Source organism: Acipenser ruthenus, chromosome 3 (assembly GCF_902713425.1).
Source record: "Acipenser ruthenus chromosome 3, fAciRut3.2 maternal haplotype, whole genome shotgun sequence".
Taxonomy (NCBI): Eukaryota; Metazoa; Chordata; class Actinopteri; order Acipenseriformes; family Acipenseridae; genus Acipenser; species Acipenser ruthenus.
Genome location: NC_081191.1, coordinates 105,603,170 through 105,621,890, shown reverse-complemented (window position 1 = coordinate 105,621,890; position 18,721 = coordinate 105,603,170). Strand labels below are relative to the sequence as shown.

The window sequence follows — 18,721 nt, the reverse complement described above, 5'->3', positions numbered from 1 at the left end:
GGTGACAATTCTAGTCACGGTTAATAAGGAATTACATTTTTGCATCTGGTAGCTGTTTGGTAATCTAAAAATGACTTTTAATGTCTGCAGCTCAATACCCAGTTGGCTTATGCCCATTGTCCACTTTTTAATAAAAGTGTCCCGGCGCAGACAAATTCGCCGCCATTATCTGTTATTGTTTGTTATTATTTGTAAAAACCTTGTGAGGATGCGTGACTGATCAGCTACTGATTATTTAACTAGCTGGCAGTCACGCACCGTTATTAAACTCGTGCAGACTATGGCCGAGGGGTAATAAGATAATTACTAGCTCGTTAACCCCTCGGCCATAATATAAAAAGCCTGCCGCTTTTCTTGTTCGTGAAAAGTGTGTTCGGAGTGGAGACAGTAACTGTGTGGAAGGCCCTTTTTTTATAAAAAGGCCTATTTTATTACACTCTGTATCAAGGTAGAGACATTATTTCCTTTCCTTTATTAAGGCTGTTTGTATTCTGTCTTGCTTTTTACTTAATGCTAATGTTGCTCTTGCTGCCAACAGATCACCCCTGCAAACTCATCAGTATAAATTATTTACATTAATAATACTTCCGCATTCACTGAAGGCAGGCTGTGAAGAAAGGGTTCAGTTTTATTCAGTTTGTGTAGTTTTTAGGGCAACTGCACATGATCTATACTCTTGCTTTTTATTAATCTAATTTGACCAAATCGATCCATGCATGATAGCTTTCCACAAATCGCAATGAACTTTTCTACAGTGATGAAGACAGACTTTTGCTCCTCTACCTTTTAATCAGGCTGGGCTTCAGTGGTTGTTCAGGAGTCTGACAGAGCACAGATACTAGTACATAGTTTAAGCTGGAAAGGAAAGTTTACAAATTGGCCTGTGATCTGTCTACATGCATTTTGATATGTAACAATATAAACCATACAGTTTCACAGGTTGTAGGCCTTTGTATGGGTAATGATGTCAGATATAAGAAAGGAAACACTCATCCTGGTCTCATTGTACATGTGCCGAGTGATAACGTTTCCTCTAAAATTATGGCAGACACTTTTAAAGACTTAGTAATGATTTCCGGTTGCAATGGTACAAGAAGATAAAATGTATGCTGCTAGAAACCAAGCAATATGGAGTGACCTAAAAGCACAATCGAAATTCTAAACGTTATTGAACCCCACATGGCAGTGTCGGTAAGTACCCCAGTTTACTTTTGTAGTAAAATTAAATTTAAAAAAGATCATTGGTTCCTACACAGATGACTCAGCATTCAGTAGTAATCCTTGCATTCAACAATTAGTAAGGTCTGTAACTTTGTTTTTTAACAAATTATTCATTGTATAGATATTTGCCCTCCACTCAACTTAAAGGTCTAACATAAGCTCTTTTTTAATTTCAGTAGGTGAAACAAGGCTAGACACACTGCACTGCTAATGGCTTCTATGCCTTGTTCCAGAGGAGATGAGCGTAAGGCAAATTGATTTTCAGTACCGTGCGATTGGTGCAAATGGGAGTAAATGCATTGGTTCCACAGGTAAAGAGCCTGTCTCCGTTTACAAGAAGAACACGGATGTAGTTCTGGCATTCTTCCTGCAAAGATACAAGAAACATAATGTTACATTCCTCCTGTGGCTCAGCTAAGAAACAAGAAATACAATTACAGAACTGCCTATCAATTAAGAAAAAAGCTCCAGGATACATATTTCAACATGGCGCAATGCACTGTAAATAAAAAAACTTAAGCCCATATTGCCTATGTGCCAAAAAAAGTTCCAAGATGTGATTAAGGCAATGAGAGGACGAACCACATTTAGTTCTCTATTCTCTCCTTTTTTAAAATACTAAAACAACTAGTAATATCTTCACTGTTGAAATGTGTTTTGATTTACTGCTTATATCACTGGGTGAGGTAAACACCACTTCCATGTGGTATGAAGGGTCCCCTAACAGTCTGATTAGGAGGAATGTGCATGTGATGATTTTGCATGTTAGTTCTGCAGAGGTGTGAATGGCAATACTTACAGCAGGCTGTGAACTGTAGGCAAGGAAAAAGATTATAAAGTGGAACATTTTTAAGATAAAGATGAGAAAAAGAAAAAGAAGACAATAGGAGGAGAGAACTGTTGTTTTTGGAGATACCTATGTGGAACATACATGTTGCATTTTTCTACTCTGATGCATTAGGAGCATCAACAATTTACTCAAAGCCTCCACTAGTGTTTTCTACTATTATAACAACCTTGACTTGCATAAAGAAGGAAAAACATTGAGTAAAATAGCTTGCATCACTCGATTTTCAAGGTGTGGTATCCAAAGCATAATCATCAAGTACAGAGAACAATCATCTGTAATTGACAAACCCAGGACTGGAAGACCCAGTAAGCTGGGTGGATGAGCAATACTTGAAGATGATATCTTGACAACAGAACTGGCAGAAGGCACAGGTGTCATTGTCCATCCATCAACAGTCCAGAGCACCTTTGACCATTGTTCCATAGTCCAATTTCTGTGTTCTTGTGCATATTTTAGCCTTTTAGTCTTGTTCCCCTTTCTTAACAGAGGTATTCTTACTGCAACACATCCTTTAAGTCCTGATTTCAAGAGTGATCTTCGTACTGTTGACTTGACAGACAACGACACCTGTGCCTTCTGCCAGTTCTGTTGTCAATTCAACGCTTGTCTTCTTTCTATTCCTTAAGTATGGTATCTTCAAGTATTGCTCATCCTTGTTGGACAGCTTTTTGGGTCTTCCAATCCTGGGTTTGTCAATTACAGATGATGTTTCTCTGTACTTGTTGATTATGCTTCGGATACCACACCTTGAAAATCGAGTAATGCAAGCTATTTCACTCAATGTGTTTCCTTCTTTATGCAAGTCACGGTTATTATAATAGTAGAAAACACTAGTGGAGGCTTTGAGTGAATTGTTGATGCTCCTAATGCATCAGAGTACAAAAATGCAACATGTCTAAGACTTTTGCACAGCAGTGTATATTGTGGTATAACAGTGTTATTGTGTTATTTCTGAATGGGCTGTCTGTTATTAACTGTGTTTGTAATTGTTGCTGCTGTCTTGTCTTTCTTTCTTCCTTGCAGCAGTTGTGCATTGTACAATAGATACAACTAAATACTGAGACTCAACTACCACAATGACCTACACCCCCCCAATCCTCGTCCTCTGCTAGAACAGCTATAGAGCTGCTTACCCTTAACTTAATTCAACCTGGGCATCCTGGGTCAATAACACCTAACACACGAATATTTTAACATTGAACTAGCAGACAGTTGTTTAGTGTGATGAATGGGTATTCCCATAACACAGTACAATACTAAAATCTCATTCTACCTACTGTCACGCCCAGTCCCACACACTGTCAAAGGCACTAACAAACACATACATCAACCTCCTCAGTCCTTTTATCCATTTAAATAGAAAAGCATATTGTACTCTACATGGTAGGTTTTTTGGCAGTAGGGTTGAATATCTGTGACAACTGCACTTATCCCCTGTGTAATATTTATAATGGAAGTCCTATTATCCTTTTTCATGGGCACAGGAACTGATGAGGTCATGAAATGAGTGCTTTCAGAAGGCTATTCAACCTAAATGGAGTCAGTGCTCAATTTAGTAAGGTTTTTTTAACACTTGAAATGCTCAGAACACTTCATTTCTGTGTATTTTGTGAAGCTGACACATTCAGGATGTGAACCTGTGAGCACCCGTCTCTGGTGGATGTATTCACACCTACCTCTGATTTGCCTTTACTGAAACACGCTCTTTTAGTAAACTCGTCACACTCCCATTCCTCCTCCTGAAAGAGAAAGAAACAAATTGCATGAGATGGACGTACTTATATAGCAGGCATTTAATCTAGTTCAGGACGTTATATTTCAAAAACTTAAAACAAACTAAAATCTCTTCTTTTACAAATACCTCTAATGCCCACTTGTGGCAATGTGCCCCGTCCCTGTGTGCATTTGTATGGATGCGTGTGTATGTTAATGTTGGTGTATAGTCATTGGTACACGGGATATAAACGCGTCTGTGTTTCACGTGTATTTAAAAAGTGTAGATTTGTATTTAGGCACGAGGAGAGCACAAATCACTTCACGTGCTGGTTAAATGTAATATGTGAGCACGGGGTTGCACAGAATTGATTCACGTGCTGGGATTCAAGTGAATAATTAATTAGTAATTGAATCCCAGCACAACAGTATATATAGAGACACGTAGCACTCAGTCGGGGTTAGGTGTTCGGGAGTGGAGAACGGGTGTGGAGAAGGAGAGTTAAAATAAGCGAAAAGATCGTAAATATAATAGTTGTTTGTACTCACCGTGTTTGTTTGTCTCCGTGCACCGTTTGTTAAGTGTTTAGTCCGTTTTGTTTATATGTTTCTTTTGGCTACCAGTGCCGTGTCCTGTTTTTGTCTGTTCAAACCTTTTATTTTCTGTGCTGTTTTATTAAATGCTGAGCGAAACCATTCGCTCAGCTCCACCAAAACCCCAAGTCTCTGTCTGTTTACTCCCTGCTTCTGGTCTGACGCCACCCACTCCGGCCGTCTTTGTGACACGTGGTGTCATCGTGGGATAATAGCGCCTCCAAGCGTCAGACCAGGAGAGGGGGTTCTGTGAAAAAAAAAAAAATTGTAAAGCGAGGATGGGAAGAAAGAGCTGCAGGAAGCAGCAGAAGCAGCAGCAGCAACAACAGCTGCAGCCCTCAACCTGCATGCCGGGCTGGGAGGAGGACAGCCACAACGGGGCAGTAGCCACCCCTCTACCCCCACTGCCACCGGGTTCCCCACCGTCCCGGGAAATATGGGACTGGCTGGTGCACCCCGAGGGGAACTTCGCCAGTGACCTCCCCATGGTTATTCACGCACTGCAGATGCGAGATGGGAGACGATGGGAGGACTGGGAGCAACAGCACAACCCGGCATCCGTTCGTGACCTCACCATGGTGGTGCTGGGTTACCTAGCTGCAGACATGGGAGGGATGCCTTCCAGTGAGCAAGAGGGAGAGGAGCAGTCGCTGCCCTCTCCAGTACCTGAGCGGGAGGAGCCTGAGCGTCCACAGCCCGAGTGGGAGGAGCCTGAGCGTCCACAGCCCGAGTGGGAGGAGCCTGAGCGTCCACAGCCCGAGTGGGAGGAGCCTGAGCGTCCACAGCCCGAGTGGGAGGAGCCTGAGCGTCCACAGCCCGAGTGGGAGGAGCCTGAGCGTCCACAGCCCGAGTGGGAGGAGCCTGAGCGTCCTACGCCTGAGTGGGAGGAACCCGAACGTCCTACGCCTGAGTGGGAGGAACCCGAACGTCCTACGCCTGAGTGGGAGGAACCCGAACGTCCTACGCCTGAGTGGGAGGAACCCGAACGTCCTACGCCTGAGTGGGGGGAACCCGAGTGTCCACAGCCCAAAAGGGAGGAGTCGGGGCGTCCACAGCCCAAAAGGGAGGAGGTCGAGGATGATGGCTGGGAGGTTTTTTTAAAGAACCTCGCAGCAGAGTTATGCCCTGGCTGTGGGGCTTATGGGCACACGTTAGCCATATGCCCCACCCAGTATGAAGAGGAGGAACCAGCGCCCAGACGGGGGGACCGCGAGCGTCCAGCGCCCAGACGGGGGGACCGCGAGCGTCCAGCGCCCAGACGGGGGGACCGCGGGAATCCGAAGCCTGAGAGGCAGCTGTTCCCACCTTCACCAGCAGAGGAAGAATGCCTGCTGGTTTCCCCAGCACAACCAGCAGAGGAAGAATGCCTGCTGGTTTCCCCAGCACAACCAGCAGAGGAAGAATGCCTGTTGGTTTCCCCAGCACAACCAGCAGAGGAAGAATGCCTGCTGGTTTCCCCAGCCCAACCAGCAGAGGAAGAATGCCTGCTGGTTTCCCCAGCACAACCAGCAGAGGAAGAATGCCTGCTGGTTTCCCCAGCACAACCAGCAGAGGAAGAATGCCTGCTGGTTTCCCCTTCAGAAGCAGAGCCGCACCAGTCCGCTGCAAGAGAGGCAGAGCAGCACCAGTCCCCTGAAAAAGGGGGAGACTACACGCTGCTCCCACCTCCATCGGCAGGAGACTACACGCTGCTCCCACCTTCACCGGCAGGAGCAGAGCAGCCGGAGCTGCCTCTGCCTCCGCCACCCCCACCGGAAGGAGCAGAGCAGCAGGAGCTGCCTCTGCCACTTCCAGGAGCAGAGGAGCAGGAGCTGCCTCTGCCTCCGCCACCTACATCGGCAGGAGCAGAGCAGCCGGAGCTGCCTCTGCCTCCGCCACCTACACCGGCAGGAGCAAAGGAGCAGGATCTGCCTCTGCCACTTCCAGGAGCAGAGGAGCAGGAGCTGCCTCTGCCACTTCCAGGAGCAGAGGAGCTGCCTCTGCCTCTGCCACTGCCAGAAGCAGAACAGCAGGAGCTGTCTCTGCTTCCCATACCTCCACCACGGGGAGTACGGTGGCCGGAGCCCCAGAAAGGGGAGCTGTCGGCCACGAAGAAGGGGGAGGAGGTCTGGAGACCACCAACCCCAGCAGCAGTTTCGCTGCCGGAGATCGTGGGGGAGGTCAGGAGACCTGCTCCCACTGCAGCAGTTTCGCTGCCGGAGAACGTGGGGGAGGTCTGGAGACCTGCTCCCACTGCAGCAGTTTCGCTGCCGGAGATCGTGGGGGAGGTCCGGAGACCTGCTCCCACTGCAGCAGTTTCGCTGCCGGAGATCGTGGGGGAGGTCCGGAGACCTGCTCCCACTGCAGCTTCTTCGCTGCCGGCAGTACTGTGGTCGGAGCCCCACCAAAGGGAGCTACCGGCTACAAAGGCACCGGCAGGGGTGCTGACAGCATGGCCAGCCATGGGCCCACTGAAGCCTCCCTTCCCAGCCCGAGACTTTGTCCTGGACTGCTGGGTTTTTAAGGGGGGAGGTGGCCGTTGAGGCCATGTGTGCTGCGCACAAGGGGGGGTATATGTGGCAATGTGCCCCGTCCCTGTGTGCATTTGTATGGATGCGTGTGTATGTTAATGTTGGTGTATAGTCATTGGTACACGGGATATAAACGGGTCTGTGTTTCACGTGTATTTAAAAAGTGTAGATTTGTATTTAGGCACGAGGAGAGCACAAATCACTTCACGTGCTGGTTAAATGTAATATGTGAGCACGGGGTTGCACAGAATTAATTCACGTGCTGGGATTCAAGTGAATAATTAATTAGTAATTGAATCCCAGCACAACAGTATATATAGAGACACGTAGCACTCAGTCGGGGTTAGGTGTTCGGGAGTGGAGAACGGGTGTGGAGAAGGAGAGTTAAAATAAGCGAAAAGATCGTAAATATAATAGTTGTTTGTACTCACCGTGTTTGTTTGTCTCCGTGCACCGTTTGTTAAGTGTTTAGTCCGTTTTGTTTATATGTTTCTTTTGGCTACCAGTGCCGTGTCCTGTTTTTGTCTGTTCAAACCTTTTATTTTCTGTGCTGTTTTATTAAATGCTGAGCGAAACCATTCGCTCAGCTCCACCAAAACCCCAAGTCTTTGTCTGTTTACTCCCTGCTTCTGGTCTGACGCCACCCACTCCGGCAGTCTTTGTGACACCACTGAACAAAAAAAAAATGCTAAAAATGGCAAGCAGTGACATTACCTTTAACTAGATATAGAAACTCACATAGCATAATAAGTAAACAGCTGCCAAAACATGGACAAAGGAAATCAAGCTACAGAAAGCAGGGTACTTGTTAGTATAAGCCTTAGCTTGTGGTGGTAACAGCAATATCAAACAGAAAACCATTCTATATCCTCTATATAACTCTTGAGTTACCATATAAAAAACCCTTTTGGGATGGATTAAATAACTTATTCATGAAACTGTGTTCTAAAGTATTGTTAGTTTCTTTACAGTCTAGAATGGTTTCGTCCATATTCAACTTTTTTTTATTCATCAAAACACAAAATCTGTTTTGTTTTTTTAAATCTTTTCTTAGAAAAATGAACAAACAACAGAGACGATATCAAGACAACTAAAATGAGTTAACATTAAAAAGTTAACTTTAGGACACTTTTCTTTTTTATGGGGGAGCTGGACAAGCATTATCTTTTTTAAAATACTGGATGCAATTTCTACTTCTCTGTTCATTCTGCCTAGAGATTGGAGGCAGCTAATGAAAGAATATTATTGATTGGTTGTAAGATTCTAGAGGGTCAAAAGCAGACAATTGCTGTTGTCTGTTGAGAGTGAATAAACAAATCAATGATGCCTTTGGAAGCTTTTTTACGATTTAAAAAAATACAACATAACACTTTATTTTAAGAACTGTCACTTCAATAGAATTGTGAAATCAAGTAAATCAACATGGCCCACCAATACGTTTCTTCTTATATTATTTGTAAAATGTCAAAGGTCACATTTTTTAAGCGATCTCTTACAGTGTTTTATTTTTAAATGTGCAGTTAGTGCATTATTATTATTATTATTATTATTATTATTATTATTATTATTATTATTATTGTTGAGTACAGTAATCATCTCCTATACTGTAAGCTGAAACATCATTTTCATTTTTTGAAAAATCATAGCAGGTTTCGTACAGTTGAAGTATAAAGGACATTGGTATTCATATTTGCTACAGATTGCCTGTTAAGATAGGATTAACATCCATTGAGAAATAGATATAAAGCCTACATTTACAAATCAAATGGAACAGGTAAGCCTTAGAATGGACCAAATATGTACACTGTATGACAATAGTACATTTAAAGTATACTTTTCCTACCATATCTCCAACTTCAACAGTGAAGTGCTTAGCCTTTAGTGGTACAGTACACCTATGGGTATTATTATTATTTGTTTATTTAGCGGACGCCTTTATCCAAGGCGACTTACAGAGACTAGGGTGTGTGAGCTATGCATCAGCTGCAGAGTCACTTACAATTACGTCTCACCCGAAAGACGGAGCACAAGGAGGTTAAGTGACTTGCTCAGGGTCACACAGTGAGTCAGTGGCTGAGGTGGGATTTGAACCGGGGACCTCCTGGTTACAAGCCCTTTTCTTTAACCACTGGACCACACAGCCTCCTTTCTATGTATCTATGGGCATCAGCTTTCTACATTTCCCCCAGTAAACAGAGATGTATAAGTAATTGAAACTAGATGGTAACTACAAGTAAAGTTGTGGGGCTTGCTTTATTGGGAAAGTGGTCAAAGTAGCTGATTTGTGTCAAAAGTCACATTGTTTACTAATTGTCTCATGCTTAGAATGTGCTAGAATTTGAAATTTCTAATTAAACAAAGTTCTATGACAGTTAATTCAACAGAGGGAAGTAGCCCACTGAAAGAAGTTGATGCGGTTACTAAAACAGCTGTACCTCTTGATTGGTAGACGCCATTCCTGTTTTGATTTCATATTTGAATAGCTGAGAAGTAAAGGAAGGTATCATTTGCTCTAAGTAGTTGTCTAACTTGTTGGGAAAGTGGTCAAAACGGCAGTTATTTCTAAAAGTTTACAGAAAACGTAGTTGGTGCGGTTACTAAAACAGGTGTACCTCTTGATTGGTAAAAGTTATTTCTGTTTTGATTTCAGATTTGAATAGCAGAGAAGTAGAGGAAGATTCCATATGCTCTAACTTTTTGTCTTACTGTTGCGGAGTGTCCCGCCCCTATATATTTATTTATTATTATTTGTATTTTTGTTTGCGGCGCAGTTCAAAGCGGCGTGTATTTGTTATTGTTTTTATAATTTAAAACACCGTGAGGATGCGTGGCTGATCAGCTACTGATTATTTAACTAGCTGACAGTCATGCATCCTTACTAAACGCGTGCAGACTGTGGCCGAGGGGTAATAAGATCATTAACAACTAGTTAATCCCTCGGGCAGAGTATAAGAACCTGCAGCTGTCCGTGCTGCGGGGTTGAGTGTACAGAGGAGAGTACCGGGAGCGGAGAGAGAGCGAGGCGAATAATGTGCCCTTTTGTTTAGTTTTGTTGTGTTTTGTTGAAATATTTTGGTTTATTGATTTAATAAATTCATCTGAACGCCGTTGTGTTCAGTTTCACCCGCCCATCCATTGTTTTGGTTCAGTTACTTCCTGGTCCGTGACGTCACCACACCTCACCACTGCAAGCCATTCTACCACACTTACATTTTGAGAAAATGATCAAAGTAGCTGATTTGTGTCAAAAGTGACATCGTTTACAGTAAATAGAATGTTGGAAGTCTGGGAGTTTTTAAACAATGGGGAGCTTTGGAATGTTGAAAAAAGTCCCATTAAAGTGAATGAAGATGGACAAAAAAAGGACAAAAAGCTTAATAGTTTAAAAAGTATAAAAAAGTTGTATACAAGCACACTATTCCAGACCGGTCTACACATTTTAAAGTTTGAACTACATTTGTAGCTTAAATGGTGTAAGAGAAGTAGCATGCCAAAGAATAAGAAGAAGAAGAAGAAGTATGTCGAAGATTTAAAGTGGGGACTCTTGCTTCACAAGCCCCACTAATTCTTCTTCCAATACATTTTCACAGTTCTGTCAGACAGCATCTTTTATAAAATGTTTGCGCAGAAAAAAAATCTTAAAAAGCAAAAACATGCATGCCTTCAAATGGATTTCACCATATCCCAAAGCAGCCATCCTATTTAATTTTAGAAGTTAATTTAGGCTGAGTCAACCTTGTCAGCTAACCGCTAACTCAGGTCAGTCATCTACATTCCAGTGGTCTGTATTGGTTTTCACAACTGCACTGAAGCAAGATGAACAGATGATGCAGATGAACTTATGAAATAATAATAATAATAATAATAATAATAATAATAATAATAATAATAATAATAATAATAATAATAATGAACTTAACTTGATTGGAAAAACAACACCAGCCATTTGTTTGAACGTTGTTTTTCTTTGTTTTAAGACACCAGCAGTATCTATAGTAAATTTCACTATTTGCGTTTCCTCATCCAAAAAAGTCCTACCCAAACAAATTACATAGTCTTCAATAAAAGATGCAGGAACCATGGGTTTGTGCTCAGTGCCTGACACTGGTCTGTCTTATCTATGCAGAGTTGTGGCGGAGACAAAAACTCCAAACCACACAAACAATGTCAAGGCCAGAGGTGCCTTAAAAATACAAACTGCCCAGGTGTCAGTGAGCAAAACATGCCAACAAAGACTAGCCTTGATGTAAAAAACAAGGGCACCTCCAGGAGGTGAATTACAGTACAGATGTTTATTCTCTCCCAGCTAAGCACTGGGGCTCTTTGTCAACAGAGTACATCAATATAGGCATACGGCAACATTGGCTGTTATCTTTTGCTTGCACATGTATCTGTGTAAAAAGAACTGTTTATATATTTTCTTTCTACTACTTTCAAAAATGCCAGACTGCCCACTCATGAAATGAGCAAAGAATTAATGGAATCCATTCCTAAAGAGAAAAGCAAATGCCATTTCATTCTAACAACTATGCAGTCATTGTCAATGCAGGTGGGTGAAAACAAGAAATGTTGCTTGTGGGTGGATTTGTGGAAAAGCTGAGACATATAAAAAGCCATATCAGATACAGTATGCCAGACATGGACATAAAAACACATATGTAGATATGATTGATGTGCCAAATGGTCACCTCTCGTCCGTAAGTTTATTATTTTTTAACACAGTCCCTGGAAAGCACAGCTGTCCATCAGCTTATTTGATGTGCCATTCTGTTACTGGGAGAGGGGACTGATTTCATTCTACGGAGGACTTACAGCTCTGTCTTAAGATAAAGCCATAGAAGTTTGTATCTACAGGGAAGCTTCTGCAGGAATGTAGCCTCTATATGTTCCAATATAGATTGCACGATTAACAAACTGTACGCTTGTAACTCATCACCTTTTTCAGCATTTCAACTGATGTCTCAGATTCACTAAGCTTTACTGAGTCCAAAAAAAAAATCCTCAAAATGTAAGCAAAACATACATGGGAGGCAGAGGTACTGTATTATCATGTTTATAAAGCCCACTGAATACAGGCTAACTGAGATAATACATTACAAATAAAATGACAAAGCACAGAGCAGCAGATAATGTTATTGATAAATCACTTTTTACTTTTTCTTCTCACAAGCTCCTTCTGAAAGATATACAGTATATTAATCAATCAATCTTTATTTTTATAGCACCTTTCATAGTGGACCACCATCACAAAGCACTTTACAAGAATGCAAGATATCAGCTTTATACATTTCTTAAAACATCAGCAATACACTGTAAATCTTTTCTTTTTATTGATAACAACAAAACGGTCCCCTGTGGTTAAAAAAAAAAAACATTATGAAGGTGGTCATTATACAGAGATAGCTTTGAAGCAAGGTTTTACTGTAAAAACACAAAAACTCACATGTTAGCCCATTTGGTGGTAGTGGTGAGGGGAATATTAGTATACAAACATATATATCCTACTCAATGTCATTAAACATGTGATTGCCTATCCTGAACTCATGTTCAAATCAAATAGAGTTATTTAATACAATTAAATTACCAAATATTCATCAAAAACACTGTGGACTTAGAAAGCCCTTTTTTTTTGCAATTACACTGCAGCAAAATGAAACAATTAAGTTGAGGTAATCAGCTGTCAGCAGAACAAATCATTCCCAAAGCTTGGTAAAGAAACAGATTGAAAATTCAAATCAGTAATGAATATTAATCTGCAGAAGTTTCACAATGACATGCTAAATAATAATTTAGACAGTGCTCCTCCAGCAAACAATGATGTATCCATCTTCATTGAACAACAGCTTGAACGGAGCAATATCTGGATGCAGGACAATGCACAAAGCAACTTTTAATACCAAAAAGAAACCTAGGTCTGGATTAAATCAAAACTCTGGCACCGCCATAGCCATTATAAAGTACAGCTATGGCAGCGCCATAAAATTTGATTTAATTCAGACCCTAGTTATACAACTAGACCAAACTAAGCATGAAACTCAAACACAAACACTTTATAATTGTATTACTTAAATTACCTTTTATCATCGCTGTATTGGATATTGTATGATTGCGTGCTGCATATAGTAATTATGGATAATTATGGTTGTATAATTAATATTAGTTAACCATTATTATTTGTTTATTTAGAACTATGCATCAGCTGCAGAGTCACTTACAATTACGTCTCACCTGAAAGACGAAGCACAAGGAGGTTTAGTGACTTGCTCAGGGTCACACAATGAGTCAGTGGCTGAGGTGGGATTTGAACCAGGGACCTCCTGGTTAGAAACCCTTTTCTTTAACCACTGGACTACACAGCCTCCATTACGTATGTAATCAGTTACTGGTGTCATGGCTGATATATAGTACATACTGTGAATATAAATATATAAATTATAATATTTAGAAATGTTTAAGAACAGTGAATGTGATATCTTTGTGGGGTGCCCCACAAAACCATATGAAAGAAAAGATCTGTCTTGGTAACAAGCAACCAGTGCTGTCAATAAGCTCATCTTTGAGAGCGTATCCACAATGGTATTGTCTGTAGACTGAATACATATAGAAATGTATTTAGCATACAAGAACATGGTGTTGCTTCCAGCCCCAGGGCATTCTGTAAACACTGTTTCACCACACAGGTTTGTGTCTTGGATAGAAAATTTAAAAAATACATATAAATGGATGAATTAATATCTTGCCAAGCTGATAACTGTGCTGGGTAACAGTAGCCCCTAGCAAGCTGTCAGAGATAAGAAATAGCTCTCTTTCCAAACAAACCCACTGGTAGCACATGTATTACTGCAGCCGAATGTCTAACATTCCTGGGGAAAGCTGGAATTTAGGGTGATTTTCAGAGGCGTGAGCAGTAGGCTGTATTTCTGAAGCATAATTCAGCCTGTTGTCAGCGTGATATTACAGGGCTCCCTCCCACCGCTAGGGTCCAAGGGAGGATTGGAGCTATGCACACAGCACAGAGCTTGGCTGGATAGCTGACACGTCATTTTGTCTCTGTCACCCCAAGCCATAGGCCTCAGCCTACAGAGCCTGCTACACAACAACCTGTTGTCAAATGTCATTGTTAAAAAAAATAATATATATATATATATATATATATATATATATATATATATATATATATATATATATATATATATATATATGGGCAGCTGGCTCTTTGAGCTAAAATATATGTATATACTGTATATATATACAGTGCCTTGCAAAAGTATTCAGACCCCTGACCAATTCTCTCATATTACTGAATTACAAATGGTACATTGAAATTTCGTTCTGTTTGATATTTTATTTTAAAACACTGAAACTCAAAATCAATTATTGTAAGGTGACATTGGTTTTATGTTGGGAAATATTTTTAAGAAAAATAAAAAACTGAAATATAACACTGCGGATGTATACACAATATAAGTTTCTGGTTTTGTCTTAAATTTACAATGTATTTTAATTATTTCAAATCCCCCAAATGACAGGTAGCCGTGTTATAAGAAGTATAAACCACTACGGGCCATGTGATTCCGATGATATATACCACTTATGGTGTGACAGAAATATGAGTTCCTCCCGACCTGTGAGGGCGCTAAGTAGCGAAAGGGAAAGGCTTTGGACGGGTTGGCCTGACAGTTCATTTCATGGGTCGGAAAGTCAGTCAGCCTGGAAAAAGACAGGGCTCCGTTGCAGGAACGTATTGACCCGGAAGGTAAATGAGGTAGCAGCTGCAGGCAATAGAGTCAGCTGTAATCGTTTACCAAGGTGCCAGAGAATTGTAAATCTTTTCCTTCGCTTGGTTTTTATTGAGAGACTGGAAGGACCGTGTGAGACGCAGAGAAAGCGTACTGAAAAATATTTGTGAATGTTTTGTTTGTTTATTCGTGTCTGTTTAGTAACTGTCTCTGTTTTTGTTATATAGCACTAGACGGCTAAACATGAATCCGGAGCTGTCCCCACAGGCCAGCACAAAACCGGATCAACACTGCACTACAGTCACGATTAACATTGTTATCAGCACTTGCTTCACCAATAGCACGTAATATATTGTACTTCACCACAAGCACTGAGAGCACTCACTTTGGAATTGTGATCGTGTGTGTGTCTAATTGTGTGTGTGTACTGTGCTTATTATTTATGGGACTGCAACCCTTTTGATTACTGTGCAATACACATTGTTGTGTATTGCCTGTTCATTATTATTTGCTGGCTGGTCATCAAACCATTGGATTAATAATCATTAAATTAACCATTTCACCCTCACTTTGTTGTCTGTTTGTTCTTGGGATTACTGCATCCGCACCACACCTGCTATACACCTGCTACTAATTACCACTTTGCCAAAGGTTATCACCACCCCAGGCATGTTATATTTCATGGGTACCGCATGGCCCATCGTGGTTTACTCCTTACATATATGTACAGTATATACTGTATATTATTATCTCCTAAATCTCCTTCATTTCAAACTTGTATTTAGAAGCTGCATGGACACCTGTTGCAGTGTTTCCACTTCATACTCAATTGTCAATGTAAGTGCTCATGGTTTTCACGTTTAAACTTCTAAAAGCATCTGATATTAAATAGGCAAGCTGATGTGCAATACTGTATGTCTGATGGTGCCTGTCCATGATGCTGATGCATGGCATGGCAAATCACCAATATGCAGACAACAGCATTTCACTTTATTTCAAGGTCAGGGTAGACATTTTTTAATGGTTTATATATTTTTTAGCTTGTTGAAACACTCCAGCTGATGAATATTTCTAAAATGGCAACGAGTAAATGCAATTTCTTTTCCGACAGGATTTTAGGCTGGTCCCCCTGAGGACCAGAAACCACAATGATGCCTACAATATTTCTTCATTGCTCCTGTGCTAAAAAAAAAAGGAGCTGCCGTTCTGTGTATGTATACCGGTCTGGCTTCTTGGAGTAGCATTTCCAAGGTGTAGTTTTTCAATGAAATTACTGAGCATGTTACTGACTGAAGCATCTCAGTCAATATGGGAAGGGGTGGGAACAATTTCACTGAGTAAGTGCAATGGTATCTGAAAGCATTGATATCAAATAATCATTGATTTCTTTAATCAAGTATCATATAAAAATACTTGTTTACAGTAACACATTTGTTTCAAGACTAGACATATATATACACCGAATGGAGGTCCACAACAGGTAAGATTTGTTGAATTAGATTGTTAGCTATAATCACTTTAAGCCAAACAAGCTTTTGTTGGTCCTATGCATTAAATAGAAAACTGTCTGAAAAGAATGAAGCTAGACATTAGTTGTTGTGAAACCGGTTTGGTTCTATGAGAGCGGGTTGAATAACATAAATAATGTAAGTATTTGCTTTTGATACAATTCATCATTTTGTCATTCTTGCAAAAAACTAAACCAAAAAAAGCATATGTAATACCTTTTCTAGGGTATCCAGTGGTTAACCATTGTTTTTTTGAATGTCTGCATACCATAGTCATGCTCACATTTCAACATTAAAAACCCTTAGAAAACGCTGAACTAATACTATAGGTGTAATTTCAGAAAATTTAACTTGTACCCTTCTTCAAGGTGGAATGTATTACCCTTTAACATTAGGTCATCTGCCAGCTTTAATTCCTTGAAATTAACATTCAAACAGTTAATTTATAGAATTGCAGCATAGATTTTTCTCTTTATTACTATTTTTAAATAATTATCTTCATTTTCCATTTTCTGCAGCATAGCTAAAATATACCAGAAATGTATTTCATTAGAACTAGCTGGGGGTTAAAATGAATATAACTAATTTGACTGCTTTGTAGCTTGGAGAAAGTGCTACTAGGCTTAGTTTGCATGCGGTGTGTGGGTGTTCAGCATGTAATTAAATTATCCCAGGTATAATGAGTTTGTAAAATGTCCTACAATCTTGCAGCCACATGCTTTAAAGACGAATGCATCTCAGTGCTTTCCATCAGGTCATTTCACATGTGATCTTCCAGTCATCAAGATTTTACTGCACCATCAAATTACCATCTAAAATTAGCCATGGCACAACTATCGCTTTACAACAGTGCAGAAGCTTGTGGATTCAAGTCCCATATCCGGCACTCACTGAATGTGGGTCTTCAGTTCTTCAGTGAATCTGCTGCTTGAAGACTCAGGCAGCTAAGTGTCTGCCACGTCATGTCACCCTTTTGTGCACAGTGGAAACAAATCCCTTTTAACAGCATGTGTTCGATGAGGTTGCATATGGGCTTTACAAAAATGGCTTTCTTGAAAAAGGGAACTGTTGACAAAGGCACCATTCTGCTGATCCAACTGTAAATACCTTTATGGTTATGCCAATCTGTGTGTGTGTGTGTATATATATATATATATATATATATATATATATATATATATATATATATATATATATATAATTTATTTCTTAGCAGACGCCCTTATCCAGGGCGACTTACAGTCGTAAACAAAAATACATTTCAAGAATCACAGGTCCGGAAGTAAGTACGAATGTGCTCACATAAACAGTAGCAGAGATCTGTAAACAAAGTTCTACAGAACACAGTAATACGGTATAAATCAGGGTGACATTCACAATCCACTTTCGGTAATGTGAGGTCATAATTTACCAGCAAACTTGCCCTCACATACCTCCCATTAATGACTCTACCCCTATCTTTATCACAATATATATATATATATATATATATATATATATTAGTCTAATAAACCCCCTTTTTTAATGATCCAAGCAGCAAGAACCATTTTTTTCAATGGAAATTAGCCCTATTACAACGATCACTTTTACAAAATCTACCCGAATAAAACGATCTTGGTAGTGACTGACACTGAACTTTCTCCAGTGTGAAAAGACTTTGGTAAGCTAATTCGAAGATAAGGCTGATTCATAGATAACCTAATGTAGTGCAAATCATGTGTGACGTATGCAACCGTTGCCATTTTCACACGAACTGCAACTACGGCAACAGCGTGATGAGGTAAAGAGATTGAAACAGCGTGCATTAAGGAAAGCATGAAAAATATGAAGCAATCTATGTTGAATATGTTTTTCAAGAGAAAGGGCACGTAATTTCTGTATTCAGCATGTACATGTACTTTTTATTTTTTCATTTCTTTACTGTTTTCTTTTACATATAGAGTTTAAATGTAGATCAACGTGAAGTTGTCTTGAAAGAACTGCTGTATAGTGTATAAAGATGTTCAATTCAATTTGGGTGTTTCTTCATTATTCTGATACAGCAAATTGCCAAACCCTGTTATAGTGAACAACCCTGATATAACGAACATTTCTCCAGGTCCCAGGGGGGTTCGTTATAATGAAGTTAGACTGTATATAGCAGATTTCCTTCACAAAATTAGTTTGCAGCTGGAACCAGAAATAATTGCACAGCCCTCTGTAGGTTAGTCAATTCCCAACATGTGTACTACTGTTACCCTCTACAAATAAGTAATTTATATAAATTGCACAAAATGAAAAAGAGCTGTTTCGCATAGTGCAAACCGCAAGCACAGCAGGAACAAGCTGTAATTCACATTGCCTTCCCCTGGTTATTTGGTTGTTCAAAGCTTGATCATGTAGGCCAGGGGTTTTCAACCGGGGGTACGGGAACCCCTGGGGGTACTTCTAAGGGTCATAGGGGGTATGCAGGACGCCGCCGAAATGCACAGATAAAAATGAATTATATATTCTCTAAACTACGGTGTATACTTATCTCTAAACTACGTAGTTTAGCAGCTCAAAGTTAACCGCTAATGAAAAAAAAAAACACAGAATCTGTCACGT

At 40.5% G+C, this 18,721-nt stretch overlaps 1 protein-coding gene across 3 annotated transcripts in view; it reads right to left on the bottom strand.

The window, feature by feature from the left end:
• Positions 1-18,721, bottom strand: part of LOC117435396 (semaphorin-5A-like) — a 156,859-nt gene that overhangs the window by 74,517 nt on the left and 63,621 nt on the right. For all 3 annotated transcript variants that reach the window (XM_059020486.1, XM_059020488.1, XM_059020487.1), the window contains exons 5-6: positions 3,748-3,810; positions 1,490-1,588 (exon numbers count right to left, since the gene is read on the bottom strand). In XM_059020486.1, the coding sequence (XP_058876469.1) occupies positions 1,490-1,588; positions 3,748-3,810 (162 nt within the window). The remainder of the gene's footprint in view (positions 1-1,489; positions 1,589-3,747; positions 3,811-18,721) is intronic.